At 46.3% G+C, this 17304-nt stretch overlaps 1 protein-coding gene across 1 annotated transcript; it reads left to right on the top strand.

The window, feature by feature from the left end:
• The first annotated feature begins 1967 nt into the window (after positions 1-1967).
• LOC127570186 (5-beta-cholestane-3-alpha,7-alpha-diol 12-alpha-hydroxylase-like) lies at positions 1968-4233 on the top strand. The gene has a single exon (XM_052015453.1). It carries the CDS (start codon positions 2030-2032, stop codon positions 3548-3550), a length of 1521 nt encoding a protein of 506 aa, XP_051871413.1. The 5' UTR covers positions 1968-2029; the 3' UTR covers positions 3551-4233.
• The last annotated feature ends 13071 nt before the right edge of the window (positions 4234-17304 follow it).

Here is a 17304-nt window from a genome sequence, read left to right as displayed (position 1 = left end):
GATGAACAGAGGGAGATGCAACAGACTGCAGAGAATAGATAGAGGGACTTGGTGTACAAGTCCAATATCCTTGAAGGTGGCAGAACAGCCGGATAAGGTTAGGTTAAGCAGTTAAGGTTAAGCAGCTAGGTTAAGAAGGCATATGGGAAGGTGACCTTCATAAGAACATAGAACATAATAGTACAAGAACAGGCCCTACGGCCTCAGATGTTGTGGCGAACTAATTAAGCTAATGAGCTAATGACACCTAATCCCTTCTGCCTGCACGTGGTCCATATCCCTCCATTCTCTGCATTTTCATGTGCCTATCTAATGAGCCTCTTAAACATCTCTATTATATGATCCCTCTGTACATCAACACTGTTAAGGGTCCTGCCATTAACTGTGTACTTTCCCTTTACATTTGATCTCCCAACATGCAACACCTCACACTTGAGTTTGGGCATTGACCAGGAGATGGTCCAACTTTATTAGACATTGGTCAGACCTCAGCTGCAGTACTGTGTGCAGTTCTGGTCACCACACTAGAAAGAAGTAACATTCAACAGGATGTTGCCTGGGATGTAGAGTTTCAGTTGTAATTGGTAAGTTGGCTTATTATTGTCACGTGTACTGAGGTACAGTGAAAAACTTTGTTTTGCATGCCATCCATACAGATCATTTCATCACATCAGTGCATTAAGGCAGTACAAGGGAAAAACAATAATGGAATGAAGAATACAGTATTGTAGTTGCAGACAAAGTGCAGTGCAGGCAGACAATAAGGTGCGAGGCCGTAGGACATGATATATAAAATTATGAGGGATATACTGTAGATAAGATAGATTGCAGAAACTTTCTCCTTGATAGCAGTAAACAAAACTGGAGGATGGAGATTGAGGGTAATGAGTAAGAGATTTTGATGGGCTCTGAGAAGAAACTTTTTCACCCAGAGGGTGGTGAATACCTAGAATGCACTGCCTGAGAGAATGCTGGAAGCAGAGTCACTGACAGCATCTAAGAGGAGTCTAGATGAGCACTTGAATCACCTAAGAATAGAAGACTATGATTGGAGTGGATGTGGTGAGTCAGATGACCAATTTCCATGCCATACAAGTCTATGACAACTGGTCACAGGCGTACAACCACAAAACAACCCTCCATCACAATCCCTGCTCCTCTTATCCAGATAATTTTGGATCCAATTTTACAACTCATCCTAGGTGTCATGGGCTGTCAGCTTTTGGACTAGTCTCCCATGTGGGAGCTTGCAAAGGCTCCATTAAAGTCCATGCGGACTACATCAACCATAATGGCCTCATCAATCTATTTTGCCACTTCTTTAAAAAGCCCATTTCATTCATGCAGTATGTAACGAGAACATGTTTTAATTTAATTCCTCTAGTATTGAGAAGCTTCTTTTTATATGGACTGGTAGATGCCTGGAACTCGCTGCCCTGGAGGTAGTACAAGCAAATGGGACAGCAATGTTTAAGAGGCATTTAGACAGGCACATGAACAGGAATGGAGGGATACAGACCAGATGGGATTAATTTAAATTGGCATCATGGTCGACTCACAGGTCAGGCAAAAGAGCCTGTTCCTGTGTTTACTGTTCTATGTTCCACGTTCATTCTAAACTGTTGCCTAAGATTATCGTTATTAATCATATCTACATCGAAACACACAGTGAGATGCATCTTTTTGCATAGTGTTCTGGGGGCAGCCCACAAGTATCCCCAGCTTCCAGTGCCAACATAGCACGCCCACAACTGCCCAACCTGTAGGTCTTTGGAATGTGGGAGGAAACCCACGCAGACGGGGAGAACGTACAAACACTTTACAGGTGGATTTGAACCCGAATAGATGGCGCTGTAATAGCGTTATGCTAACCGCTACACTATGGTGCCCGCCCCTGATGAAGTTAATAATTGAACTATGAATTGAAGAGGTTAATTGTGGTTAATAATTCCTCTCCCACACTAAAGTCAAGGAGCACACCATCACTGATGAGCGAAAAGGGGCTGCAGCAGTCAGTTTCTTCCACACCATGGTTTACGTGCTGTTTGTTCTTTTGAGCCTGACAATCCTTCTCGTCGCCCTCTACTTTCTGGGCGCTTTGAGAAGAAGGAGACCTAACGAGCCGCCCCTGGACACCGGCCACCTGCCATGGCTCGGCCACGTCCTGTCCTTCCGAAGGGACACAGAGCAGTTCCTGCAGGAGATGCAGAAAAAGCACGGGGATATCTTCACAGTCCAGCTAGCCGGCCGTTACTTTACGTTCCTGATGGACCCGATATCCTACGGAGCCGTGGTGAAGGCGCCTAGATCGAAGCTAGACTTTGAAAAGTTTGCTGTTGAGTTGGTTGCAAGGGTGTTCGGATATCATGCCCAAGAGGATGACCACAAGTTGCTGGAGGTAGTGAGCAACAAATTCCTAATGGGGAACGGGTTGGTGGACTTGACCCAAGCTATGATGATGAATCTGCAGAAGCTGATGCTTCACCAGCCAGCGGACGGTGCCGGGGAATGGAAGCAAGATGGACTGTTTCATTACTGCTACAACATAGTGTTCAGGGCGGGCTATCTCGCCCTGTTCGGCACCGAGTCAGCCAAGGGCGATCAGGACCGTGCCGATCAGCTGGACCGAGAGCACTCGGACCAACTCTTCGTCCAGTTCAGGAAATACGACCGACTGTTCCCCCGGCTGGCTTACGCCGTGCTCCCGCCCAGGGAGAAGCTGGAAGCCGAGAGGCTCAAGAGGAAGTTCTGGGACCTGCTCTCGGTGCAGGGCATGAGAAACCGGGAGCAGATCAGCGGCTGGGTCTCGGAGCGCCAGCGGCAGCTGAACGAACAAGGTGTGAATCTCGAGATGCAGAGCCGCTACATGTTCCTGCTGCTCTGGGCGTCGCAGGGGAACACCGGTCCCTCGGCGTTCTGGCTCCTCCTAAACCTCTGCCGCTGCCCTCAAGCAATGAGCGCAGCGCGGGCCGAAGTGGACCAATTGCTGGCGCAGACCGGCCAGCGAGCGACGGCGGTCGGACCGCCCGTCAACCTGACCCGGGACATACTGCAGAAGACCCCGGTGCTGGACAGCGCCGTGGAGGAGAGCCTGCGTTTGAACGCCGCTCCGCTGCTGACCAGGGCCGTGGTTCAAGACACTGAGCTGGCGATGGCCGACGGCCGGCGCTACTCGCTGCGGAAAGGGGACCGTGTGGCTCTCTTCCCTCACCTGTCGCCGCAGATGGACCCGGAGGTGCACCCGCGGCCTCACTCCTTCCAGTTCGACCGGTTCCTCAACGCGGACGGGACGAGGAAGACGGACTTCTACAAGAAGGGGCAGAAGGTGAAATATTACAGCATGCCGTGGGGAGCAGGCGTCAGTATGTGTCCCGGTCGCTTCTTCGCAACCAACGAACTGAAGCAGTTCGTTTTCCTCATGCTGTGCTACTTCGACTTCGAGCTGCTCAACCCCGAGGAGAAGATACCTCCCATTGATACTAGCCGCTGGGGTTTTGGCACAATGCAGCCTACTTACGATGTCCAGTTTAGATACCGCTTCAGGTTTTAGCTGTTTGCTACAATTTCTTCCAAGCACACACACCCGTCCTATTCACCTAACACTTACAACCCCAAAGCAACTAATCACTACTACATTAAAAGAAGAGAGATTGATAAAGTTCTGGATATGAAGGGAATCAATGGGTAGAGGGTAAGGACAGATAAATGGAGCGGAGGCTACCCGTGAATATGGGGTGCCATCTCGTTTGCGTTTGGCCTTGTTGTTGCAGTAGAGAAGGTCGAAGTCAGACAGGTCTGTGTGAGAATGGGGAGGAGAATTAGAATGACATGCAGCTGGAAGCTCAAGACGGCTGTTAGCGACAGCGCAGGTGCTGCGCAAAATAGTCGCTTCGTCTACTCTTGGACTCACTAATGTAGAGGAAGCCATATTGGGAGCACCAAATGCAAGTTGATGAGATCGGAGAAGGCGCAGATGAATCTCTGCTTCACTTGGAAGGGCTGTTTAGGTCTTCGGATGATGATGATTCAGGAGGTGAGGGGACACTTGTGGTAAAGTAGCAGGAGACTTGGGAGGAGTGGGCGGATAGGTACGAGCAGGCCAGGAGATCGTGGAGAGAGTGGTCCCTGCAGACAGCAAAAACGGGCGAAGAGAGGAAGATGTGACTGGTGATGGCATCCCGGATTACCTAACGATTGTACTTGAACATCAGAAAATAAATAATTGAACTTAAACCGTTGTTATCCATTTTATTCTCTAGCCTCAATAGACCACCCGTTTTAAGTAGGACTAATGATTTCACATGAGAATTCTATCTTGGCAAAATTGCCATACATTGAAACCTTAAACTCGAGCAGAGCAGTTCCTAACACTCTTTTGAGATCACTGCCACAATAAATAGCATTCTCATTCTAAGACTGCCTTAAAACTGTAAAAGTTCAAAGAAACATATTCATTTATAAAAGAATATTCTGCCTTGTATCAAATTCAAGTTTCCAGTATCAGCAGATATTTTGCTTTTCGAGAACATGACATCAGACAGCTCGATTTGGTAAGACGAGACTAGAGTTAAATGAGAGCAGACATCATAGAGTCATACAACACAGAAAGAGGCCCTTCAGCCCACCATGCCCATGCTGACAATTAAGTATCCATCTATACTAATCCCACTTACCAGCCCTTGGTCCATAAGCTTCTATGCATTGGCGATTCAAATGCTCATCTGGATACATTAATATCTGTTATAAGAGTCTCTCTCTTCACCACCAACTCAGACATTGTGTTTCAAATTTTGAGACACAAGAGACTGCAGATATTGGAATCCTGAGCAACACACAAAAAGCTGGCAGACTTCAGCAGGTCAGGCAGCATCTATGGAGGGAAATGGACAGGTAACCTTTTGGGCCGATACCCTTCATCAGCACTGTGAAAGATAGAGGGGAGATAGCCAGTATAAACAGGTAGATGGAAGGTGCATCGCTAGCAGGCGATGGTGAATCCCGGTGAGGGGGGAGAATGGGACTACTGCCTGAAGTATAGAATATATGGAAAATAGAGGCTGTGCGCTTTTTTTTATTCATAGTCTGCTCTGTGTTTAAGGTGGCCGCTGGTCTCCTTAAGATGTCCGCTGGGTCTCCTTCTTCTCCAGCCCGAGCGCGGGAAACTCTTAGTGCGGGAAACATATAGCTCATTAAACAAATAGTTAGCCCATTCCTAGGGAGACGCTTTTGATTTATTGTAGCTCATTAAGCAGATGGTTAGCCAATTCCTAGGAAGACACTGTTGATCTATTCTGTAGCTAATGGTTGTTACGGCTAGTGCAACTAATAATTTTGTAGCAGTTCTGTAACTATTACCATCTACAATGTGATCCCATCAACAGCCACATCTTCTCCTCCCTACTCCTTTTCACTTTCTACAGGGATCACTCCATGATTCACTGACCCGCTCATCCTGCCCCCCCATCCTCCTCCCTCCCCAGGCACTCTCCCCGTTAATCGTAAGAGGTCTAACACCTGTTACTACACCTCCTCCCTCATCACCACCCAGGCCCCGAAACAGCCCTTCCAGGTGAGGCAGTCATTCACATGCATATCCTCCAGCCTTATTTATTACATCCAGTGCTCCCGATGTGCCCTCCTCTACATCAGTGAGACCGGATGCAGACTGGGCGATTGCTTCACCAAGCATCAACACTCCCTCTGCCATAGCCATTTGAATTACCAAGTTGCCAGCCATTTTACTGTTCCTCCCCATTCCCACACCAAAGGCTAAACAAAATTAGAGGAACAGCACCTCATATTCCATCTGGGTAGTCTACAAGCTGGCAGCATGAACGTTGAATTCTCCAAATTTAGGTAAACTGCTCCTCCTCTGCCCCTTTTCTCTCTCCTCCTGATGACCTAGTCCCCATCAGCATTTCCCCTCCTCCGCCCTCTCCATTTGCCAATCATCCCACTGATTCCCCTCCCCCACTACTCCTATCTGCCCTCCCCACTTTCCTCCTTTAATTTCATGCTCTACCTTCCTTTACTATCAGATTGCATCATTTTCATCCTTTCATCGCTTCTACCTATCACGTCTCAATTTCTGGCGCTAGTCCCATTCTCCCCACCCTCATCTGCCTATAATCACCCCCTCAACTGGATCCACCTATCACCAGCTCGATCTTGCTCCACCCCTTCCTTCCACCTTTTTATACTGGCTATCTCCCCTCTATCTTTCAGTCAGGATGAAGCGTCTCCACCCAAAATGTCAAATGTCAAATTCCCTCCATTGATGCTGCCTGACCCATCAGACTTCCTCCAGCTTTTTGTGTGTTGTTGAAGATTTCAATCACCACTGGGTGCTTAAAGATCCTCCACAAATGCCCTTAAAACCTCTTACCTTAAACATATGCTCTCATGTTTTAGACATCTTTCCTTTAGGGCAAGGATGGTAGTAGGGAACCCTGGATGATGAGGGATATTGAGGCCCTGGCCAGGAAAAAGGAGAGAAGGGTCAGGTACATGCAGCTGGGATCAAGTAAATCCCTGGCGGAATATGCAAAAGTGTACTCAAGAAGAAAATTAGGAGAGTAAAAAGAGGGCATGAGGTAACTTTGGCCGAGAAGATTGAGGAAAAATTTAAAGAGATTTTATATTAAGGGCAAAAGAGTAACTGGAGAGAGAATAGCGTCCCTCAAAGACCAAAAAGGACACCTTTGTGTTGAGCTGCAGGAGGTGGGCAAGGTTCTGAATGAATATTCCTCCTCTGTTTTTACCTTGACATGAAGACTTCAGAACTAGGAAAAGTAAATGGGAAGGTCTTGGGGATAGTCTGTATTACAGTAGAGGAGGTGCTGGATGTCTTAAAAGGTATGAAGCTAGACAAATATCCAGAGCCTGACCAGCCTTATCCAAAAACCATGTGGAGGCTCGACATGAAATTGCAGGAGCCCTGGCTGATATATTTGCATCATCATTAACCACGGGACCTGGGAACTACAGGCCAGTAAGACTAACATCTGTGGTAGGTATGTTACTGGAGAGGATTCTCAGCGATAAGATATATGTACATCTAGAAAGACAGGGGTTGATTAGGGGTAGTCAGCGTGGCTTTGTACCTGGAAGATCATGTCTTATGACTGAGTTTTTTGATGAGGTGACTAAGAAAGTTGATGAGGGCAGCGTGGTAAAGGTGGTTTATATGGACTTCAGTAAGGCCTTTGATAAGGTTCCACATGGTAGGTGCTCTGGAAGGTTGGATCACATGGAATCCAGGGAGAACTGGCTAATTGGATACACGATTGGCTTGATGGTAGAAAGCAGAGGGTGATGGAAGAAGGTTGGTTGTCAGGCTGGAGGCGCGTGACTAGTGGTGTATCTTAGGGGCTGGTGCTGGATCCATTGTTGTTTGTCATATATACAGTATCAATGATTTGGATAGAATGTACAAGGCATGGTTAGTGAGTTTTCAGATAACACTAAAATAGATAGTATAGTGGACAATGAAGAAGGTTATCAAAAATTACAGGGGGATATTGATCAGCTGAGTAAGGTGGCTGAGGAATGGCAAATGGAGTTTAATTTGAATAAGTGCGAGGTGTTGCATTTTGGAAAGTCAAATCCAGGTAGAACCTCCACAGTGAACGGCAAGGCCCTGGGAAGTGTTGTTGAACAGAGAGACATTGAAGTACAAGTGCATGGTTCACTGTAAGTTGTCAGAGGTAAACAGAGTGGTGAAGAAGGCTTTTTGGCACGCAGGCCTTCATGGTGCGACTGTACAAGATGCTGGTGAGGCCGCACTTAAAGTATGTGTTCAGTTTTGTTCACCCTGCTATAGGAAAGATGTTATTAAACTGGAAAGAGTGCAGAAAAGATTTACAGGGAAGTTGCCAGGACTTGAGGGACTGAGTTATAGGCAGAGGTTGGACAGGCTAGGACTTTATTCGTTAGAGCATAGAAAGCTGAGAGGTGATGTTATAGAGGTATATAAAATCATGGGGGCATAGATAGGGTGAATGCGCTCAGTCTTTTTCTCAGAGCTGGGGTATCAAGAACTAGATGTTTAAGGTGAGGGGGGAAAGATTTAAGTGGAGCTTGAGGGCCAACTTTTTTTACACAAAGTGTCGTATGTATCAGCTGCCAGAGGAAGTGGTTGAGGCAGGTACAATAACAATTTTTAAAAGACAGTTGGACAAGTGCATGGATTGGAAAGGCTTAGAAGGTTGGCAGATGGGACTAGCTTGGATGAGGCCAAATGCTGGCAGATGGGACTAGCTTGGATGAGGCATCTTGGTCAGCATGGACCAGTTCGGCCGAAGGGCCTGTTTCCGTCCTCTATGACCCTATAAGGAAGGTTTGATCAGGGAAAAGCAGAAATCATATGTCAGGTGTAGGAAATAGCTATTGGCTGATTCACTTGAGGTCTATAGGGGATATAGGATAAAAGTTAAGAAAGAAATTAGCAGTGCAAAAACGGACTATGAAATTGCCGTGGCAAGTAGGATAAAGGACAATCATAAAACCTTTTATAATTATATTAGAAGCAAGATGGTTGTTAAAGGAATCCCTTCCAGGACTGGAGTAGTAATCTATGCATGGAACCAGAGGATCTGGGCGAGATCCTCAATGAATACTTTCTCATTGGTATTCACCAAGGAGAAGGACTTGAATGCTCAAGAATTAATGGGGAAGGGTATGCTGGTTTTCTGCAGCATGTTAGTATTAGGAATGAAGATGTGCTCGAAATGTTGGAGCACATTAGGGTGAATAAATCTGCAGGACAAGATGGAATCTATTCCAGGATGTTAAGGGAAGCCAGGGAGGATATGGCTGGGACTCTGGGGGAGACTTTTTCATCATTGTTAGCCACAGGTGAGGGACCATAAGAATGGAGGATAGTTAATGTTATCCCCTTGTCCAAAAAGGGCAGTAGGGATAAGCCTGGTAAGTATAAAATTGGTTTGGCAATAGGAGATAGAGGATGATGGTAGAGTGTTGTTTCTGTCATTGGATGCCTGTGAAGAGTGATGAACCAGAGATCAGTCTGAGACCCTTGTTATTGTAATATTCTTGAACACTTCTCTGTGGATTGTCACCTTGTTGTGGTGGAGAAGCTTCTGTGGTCCTGAGATCCCGAGAGTGATGCCGTCTGGAGCTATGCTCCTGGTAGGTTCACCCATGGCGGTAAGGTCGATGGTGAATCCCTGACAAAGAACAATCCAACCAAGACCTCAACGGTGGAACAGGCGGACGAAGTTACTTCGAACTCAATGGCTGTGAAGGCAGATGAAGGCTGCAACAAATCCATCAGTTCCAATCATCATGGTTTCCATGCCATTGGAATCAGTTGGTTGATTTGTGAAGTATCGTGTGCTTTTTGTAGTGCAACATCAAGTACACACTAAAGAAATACATGCACAGGCATCTTCGGTCTGTGGGCTACTTCTCAAGTCTTTTGGTGATCGGGGGGAATGTGATGGCTGGAAGCTCCCAGTCAAGATCCGGACGAAGGCCGTGAATAATTGATTCAGTCGCTCAACTTTTGGATAGAAGCAGGAAAGTTGTTTGGTAGCAGTATTCACTTCTGAGCAGCCCTATTTAGGATCCACTCTGCTCACCCTGAACTGGGAGGGGGCTAGAAAAGGTGCCCTAAAAATAGTCTGTTTCACCCCACCCTGTCTGGAAAGCCGCGTCCAGAGGGATCATCATCATGTTGTCGAAAAACAACGAGAAGTGAGGCTATGAAATTTGGAACCTGGAATATACGAACTCTGATGGATAACCCAAACTCAGACCGACCAGAGAGGAGAACTGCCTTTGTTGCTCGGGAACTTCAAAAATTCAACTTTGACATTGTTGCTCTGAGTGAGACCCACAGAGCTGGAGAAGGGGAACTAAATGAAGAGCAAGGTCAATACACCCTTTTTTTGGAAAGGACTTGATCCTGAACGACCGGGGATCGATGGAGTATGGTTTGCCATCCGAAACAGCCTACTTCAGAAGCTGACAGAGCAACCATTGGGAATCAATGAACGTCTAATGACTCTGCGAATCCAGCTCATCAAGAACCAACATGCCACCATCATCAGCGCCTATGCTCCAACTCTGGATGCTGAGGAGGAAGTAAAGACGAACTTCTATGCCCAACTTGACGATGACCTTTCATCTGTTCCCAACAACCACAAGATCATTCTCTTGGGAGACTTTAATGCTGGAGTTAGGAAAGATCATAGGCTCTGGACTGGAATAATAAGCAAGGAAGGAGTTGGCAAGGTCAACGCCAATGGAATACTCCTCCTCACCAAATATGCTGAACACAACCTGGTGATTAAAAACACCCTATTTTTCCAGAAAAACAGGCACAAAGTCTCCTGGCAGCATCCATGCTCCAAACACTGGCACCTCATCGACTACATCATCGTATGATCTCGGGACCAACAAGATGTACCGATAACAAGAGCTGTTACTGGTACCGACAAGTGCTGGACAGACCGTCGACTCATCTCGTCCACCATGAGATGGAAGATTCAGCCCAAAAGGAGGCACCAAAATCAGAACACTATTAAGAAATTCAATGTTGACATCCTTCAAGACATCAACCATATACAGAAGTTCCAACAAAATCTTCAAGAACAACTGCCTCAACAAATCCCACCATCTGTAGAAGAACACTGGAATCAATTGAAGAATGCTATCATCACCTCCTGCAAGGAAACAATTGGGTTCAAGACAAAAAGACATCAGCATTGGTTCGATGATAATGACAAACCACTCCAACAACTCATTGACGAAAAGTGAAAAGCTTTCATCACTTTCCAAAATGATCAACAATCGGCCACTAAAAGGAAACGCTATCAGGAATGCAAGGCTGCAGTCCAGAAGAGCACCGGAAACCTGAAAACCCAATGGTGGAGGAAGAAAGCTCAGGAAATCCAACAACTAGCAGATGCCAATGACACTCAAGGCTTTTTTAATGCAACTAAAGCTATTTTTTGCCCATCCACTCACGGTCAAGCCCCTCTCAAAAGCAAAGATGGTTCAACCATCCTGGAGAGCAATGCTGACATCAGTTCTAGATGGAGGGAGCACTTTGAAGACCTTCTAAATCAGACCGTCTCATTTGACAGGAATATGATTAACAACATTCCAAAACAGCCCGTTGACGACTCCCTAAGCAAAATACCAACACTTGAAGAAGTCAGGGAAGCTACCTAAACCTTGAAAAACAACAAGGCCGCTGGACTCGATGGAATACCAGCCGAGGTCTACAAAATTGGAAGTAACCTGCTTCATTACCAACTGCATCAACTTCTTAACAAGATCTGGATAAATGAAGACGTACCAGCAGACTTTAGAGACTCAGCAATCATTACCATCTACAAAAGGAAAGGTGATCAATCCGAATGCAGAAACTATCGTGGAATTTCCCTGTCAGCAACAGCAGGAAAGATCCTCACCTGCATCATAAACAACCGGCTCAAGCCTTAAGCTGAGAAGATCCTTCTGGAGACATAAGCTGGTTTTAGACCATCACGCGGAGCAATGGACATGATCTTCACAATGCGACAACTGCAAGAAAAATGTCATGAACAACTTCAACCTTTGTACATGGCATTCATCGACCTCACCAAAGCCTTTGACTCGGTATCAAGAGAACTCCTAAGGGATGTCCTATCCACCTGTGGATGCCCTGAGAAGTACATTCGAATCCTGAGACTCCTCCACGACGGCATGCTTGCCACAGTCATGGTCAGCAACAGTAACTGTGAGTCTTTTCAAGTCAAATCAGGAGTAAAACGGATGTGTGATTGCCCCAACTTTGTTCATCATCTTCATTGTGACAATCATCCACATCATCAAGGACGATCTACCCCCCAGGAATCGAAATTGTCTACAGAACAGATGGCAGACTTTTCAATCTTGCCTGTTTCAAGTCCAAAAACAAGACATCCACGAGTTCCCTCATCGAGTTCCAATATGCAGATGACAACTGTGTTGCAGCTCTCTCAGAAAACCACTTACAACAGATTCTAACTGCCTCCAACCGTGCGTACACGAAACTTGGACTTACCATCAATTCCAAGAAGACTCAGATCATCTACCAACCGTCAACAACGGTTACAAATCGGACAGAACCATCAATTCAACTTGGCAAAACAACCCTGGCAAACATGGACCATTTCCCATATCTTGGAAGTCAGCTCTTCTCCAATGTCAACCTTAATGACGAGATCCAACATCGTCTTAAATGTGCTGGAACAGCTTTTGGACATCTCCGAACAAGAGTCTTTCATGATCGTGACATCTGAACAGACACTAAAATGTTAGTGTAGAAAGCAGTGGTGATCCCAATGCTCGTGTATGCATCAGAAACCTGGACAACATACCGACGACATCTGAAGGCACTTGAAAATTTCCATCAACGCTGTCTTCGAAACATCTTAAATATCAGCTGGGAATATAGAAGAACCAACATCAGCATGCTAAATTGAAGCAAAGACAACAAGCATTGAAACCTACGTTATCAAGAACAAACTAAGATGGAGCAGTCATGTTGTTCAGATGAAAGACGAACGTCTGCCGAAACAAATCTTCTACTCCCAGCTTAAAGTAAGCAAATGTAAAAGAGGCGGACAACAGAAGAGATTTCGAGACGTCTCAAAAGCCAACATGAAGAAATATAAAATCGACATCAACAATTGGGAAACCAATGCCAAGGACAGGAAACTCTGGCAAACCATCATCCGAGAAGGAACAGCAACTTTCGAAGCCAACAGATGTGCAGAATTAGAAGAAAAGAGAAGAAAATGGAAAGAGAGGCAGCAACAACCAAAGCCCGATCTGCCGTCTGGAACTACCTGTCCTGAATGCGGAAGAACTTTCCGAGCCAAGATTGGACTCATAAGCCACTTGAAAGCCCATAAATAGATCAACGGAATGAAGACCATCATCCTCGACCTCGAGAAATAGGCACATTCATACTTGAACAATTTGGATGTGGATGTAGGAGGAATGTTTGCTGGCCACAACAGAGCTAGTGGAAGACTGGAGGACAGTAAATGTGCTTCTCCCTTTCTGAAAAGGGCAGCAGCAAAAAGCCTGGCAATTACAGAGGTGTGAGCCTAAACATCGGTGAGAGGTAAGTTATTGGAAAAATTCTGACGGCAAGGATTAATGATCACTTGGAAAGGCAGGGACTATTCAGAGATAGCCAACAAGGCTCTGACACTGGAAGATTCTGTTTGACTAATCGGCTTGAAATTTTGAGGGGGGTAACAAAGTGTGTTGATGAGGGTAGTGCGGTAAGTGTGCTTTACATGGACTTCTGTAAGGCCTTTGCCAAGGCCCCACATAGGAGACTGGTCCAAGAGGTTGGGGCCCATGGGATCAAGGGCAAGTTGGCTAATTAGATCCAAAATTGGTGTTGGGATAGAGGTTGGTGGTAAAGTGTTGCTTTTATAATTGGATGCCTTTGACCAATGGTGTTCCACAGGGATTGGTGCTGGCACCCTCGATTTGGACATGCATGTTGGTGACATGATCAGTAAATTCACAGATGCCACAAGGTTTGGTGGAGTTGTTGATAGTGAGCAGGGTAGTCTTAGGGTACAGGGTGAGATTGATGCATTGGTGAAACGGCAGATGGAGTTGAATCCTGATAAATGTGAGGTGAGGCAATTTGGAAGTAGTAATGAGGCCTGGACATAGAACGGGAATGGTAGGATCCAAGGGACTACTGAGAGACAGAGGGACCTTGATGTACAAGCCCAAAGATCCTTGAAGTTAGCAAAGCAGGTAGACAACATGGTCAAGAAGGCATAGGGGATGCTGGCTTTCATTTGTTGGGGCATTCAATACAATAGCAAGGAAGTAATGCTCCAACTTTATAAAACATTGGTCAGACCTAGCTGGAGTACTGTGTTCAGTTGTGGTCATCACACTATAGGAAAGATGTGATAGCACTGGAGAGGGCACAAAAGAGATTCACTGGGATGTTGCCTGGAATGGAGCATTTCAGTTACGACACTGGAGAAACTCGGTCTGTTTTCTCCAGAGCGGAGATCTAGAGGTTAAGGAGAGTTATAACTGAGGTATATAAAATTATGAGGGGTATAGATAGGGTAGACTGCAGGAAACCTTTTCCCATATCAACATAGATTAAACTAGAGGACATAGATTTAGAGGAAGAGATTTAGATGGGATCTGACAGAGGCCTTTTCCACCCAGAGAGTGGTGAATACCTGGAATGCACTGCCTGAGAAAGTGATGGATGCAGAGTCACTGATAGCATTTAAGAAGTGTCTGGATGAGTGCTTGAAGTGTCTAGGCATAGAGGGCTATGGTGAGTGTGGATGTTGTGGGCCGAAGGATCTGTTTCCATGCTATACAAATCTCAGAACATTGGTCACAGGCTTCCAATCACAAAAGTAACCTTCTATCACAATCCCTGCTCCTATTCTCCAGACAATTTTGGATCCATTTTGACAACTTGCCCTGGATATCATGGGCTCTAATCTTTTGGACCAATCTCCCATGTGCGCCTTGCAAAGGCCTTACTGAAGTCCATGCAGACCACACCGACCACAATGGCTTCATCAATATATTTTGCTACTACTTAGAATAGCCCATTTGTGAAGTGTCGACCATTCTATCTGCCAAGGGAGTTCGCTTCAGCTATCCTGATGGCAGTCTACATCCCACCACAGACGGACATGAAGCCTGCACTCAATGAGCTATACTCCGTGGTCAATAATCTTCAGACAGGATACCCTGAGGCCCTCTTCATCATCGCGGGGGACACCAATCAGACCAACCTCAGGAGTGTGTTACCAAAATACTATCAGCACATCTCCTGCTCCACCAGGGGCGCCAACACCCTTGACCACTGCTATACAACCATCAAAGATGCCTTCTGAGCCACCCCACATCCTCACTTTGGGAAATCAGACCACCAGGCTGTGCTCCTTCTCCCTGCATACGAACAGAAACTGAAACGGGAGGATCCGGTACAGAGAGTCGTGCAGTGCTGGTCTGAGGAAGCAGATGAGCTTCTACATGACTTCTACATGACTGCTTTGAGACAGTGGGCTGGACCATGTTCAAAGACTCAGCTGCCAGCCTTGATGACTATGCCACCACCATCACAGACTTTATCAGCAAGTGTGTGGAGGACTGTGTACCAAAGAGGACAATACGGGTGTTCCCAAACAGGAAGCCGTGGATGAACCGGGAGATCCACTCCCTACTGAAGGAGAAGACTGCTGCACACAAATCTGGTAATCCTGATCTGTATAAGAAAGCGAGGTATGACCTTCGTAAAGCTATAAGGGATGCCAAGAGGCAATACCAACTCAAAATAGAGTCCCTGACCAGCCTCCAGTTATGGCAGGGTGTACATGCATAACAGGCTACAAGACGGTCAGGCTGCATAACTAACAACAGCGCATCACTTCCTGATGAACTTAACGCATTCTATGCACGTTTTTGAACAAAAAGGAAGTGGATTGTCACCATCAACTCTGACAGCCACCAACGCAGCTGAACCTGTGATCACAGTGGAGGACGTAAGATCAGTCTTCCCAAGAGGGAACACGAGGAAAGCACCTGGCCCAGATTGGTGTCCTGGGCCGCGTGCTCAGATCTTGTGCTGATCAGCTGGCAGAAGTATTTGCGGATATATTCAACCTCTCCCTGCTTCAATCTCAAGTTCCCTCCTGTTTTAAGAAGACCACTATCATCCCGGTACAATGAAAAGCAAGGTAACATGCCTCAATGACTACCGACCAGTGGCTCTGACATCCACCATCATGAAGTGCTTAGAGAGGTTGGTCATGGCACGCATCAACTCCAGCCTACCAGACAACCTGGACCCACTGCAATTCGCCTATCACTGAAACGGGTCTACAGCGGATGCCATCTCCCTGGCCCTTCACTCAGCTCTGGAGCATCTGGCCAGTAAAGACACCTATGTTAGACTATTGTTTATTGACTACAGCTCTGCCTTCAATACAATAATACCAAGCAAGCTTGTCACCAAACTCCGAGACCTAGGACTCAACACTTCCCTCTGTAACTGGATCCTTGACATTCTCACAAACAGACCGCAATCAGTGAGGATAGGCAGCAATCCCTCCGGCATGATTATTCTCAACACTGGTGCACCTCAAGGCTGCGTCCTCAGCCCTCTACTCTACTCCCTATACACTCATGACTGTGTGGCCAGATTCTGCCCTAATTCCATCTATCAGTTTGCAGATGATACCACTGTTGTAGGCCGTATCTCAAACAGTGATGAGTTGGAGTACAAGAAGGAGATAGAGAGCTTAGTGGCATGGTGTCATGACAACAACCTTGCCCTCAATGTCAACAAAACTAAAGAGCTGGTCATTGACTTCAGGAAAGGGGGCGGTGTACATACACCTGTCTGCATCAATGGTGCTGAGGTTGAGAGGGTTGACAGCTTCGTTCCTGGGAGTGAACATCACCAACAAGCTGTCCTGGACAAACCACGTGGATGCCATGGCCAAAAAACCTCACCAGCACCTCTACTTCCTCAAAAGGCTGAAGAAATTTGGTTTGTCCCCTTTGATTCTCACCAACTTTTACCGATGCACCATAGAAGCATTGTATCAGGATGTATCAAGGCTTGGTACAGCAACTGCTCTGCCCAACACCGCAAGAAGCTGCAGAGAGTTGTGGACACAGCCCAGTGCATTACGGACACCAGTCTCCCCTCCTTGGACTCTGTCTTTACCTCTGGTTGTCTTGGTGTAGCAGCCAGCATAATCAAAGACCCCACCCACCCGGGACATTCTCTCTTCTCTACTCTTCCATCGGCGAGAAGATACAAGAGCCTGAGGGCACGTACCACCAGACTAAGGACAGCTTCTACCCCACAGTGATAAGACTATTGAACAGTTCCCTTATACAATGAGATGGACTATGACCTATGACCTCATGACATCAATATCTACCTTGTTGTGACCTTGCACCTTATTGCACTGCACTTTCTCTGTAGCTGTGACACTTTACTCCGTACTGTTATTGTTCTTACCTGTACTACATCAATGCACTCTGTACTGACTCAATGTAACTGCACTGTGTAATGAATTGACCTGTAAGATCGGTTTGTAAGACAAGTTTTTCACTGTTCCTCGGTATAAGTGACAATAATAAACCAATACCAATACCATTTCCTTCATGCAGAATGTAACAAAAACTTGTTTTGACTTAATGCCTTAAAGTAGCAGGTGCCTGGAACGTGGTGACAAGAGAGGTAGTGGAAGCAGATGGTAGAGCAACCCTTAAGGGGCTCATGGG

The sequence above is a fragment of the Pristis pectinata genome, chromosome 5 (assembly GCF_009764475.1).
Source record: "Pristis pectinata isolate sPriPec2 chromosome 5, sPriPec2.1.pri, whole genome shotgun sequence".
Taxonomy (NCBI): domain Eukaryota; kingdom Metazoa; phylum Chordata; class Chondrichthyes; order Rhinopristiformes; family Pristidae; genus Pristis; species Pristis pectinata.
Note: the sequence above shows the minus strand (reverse complement) of the source record. Positions and strands in the feature narration are given on the sequence as shown.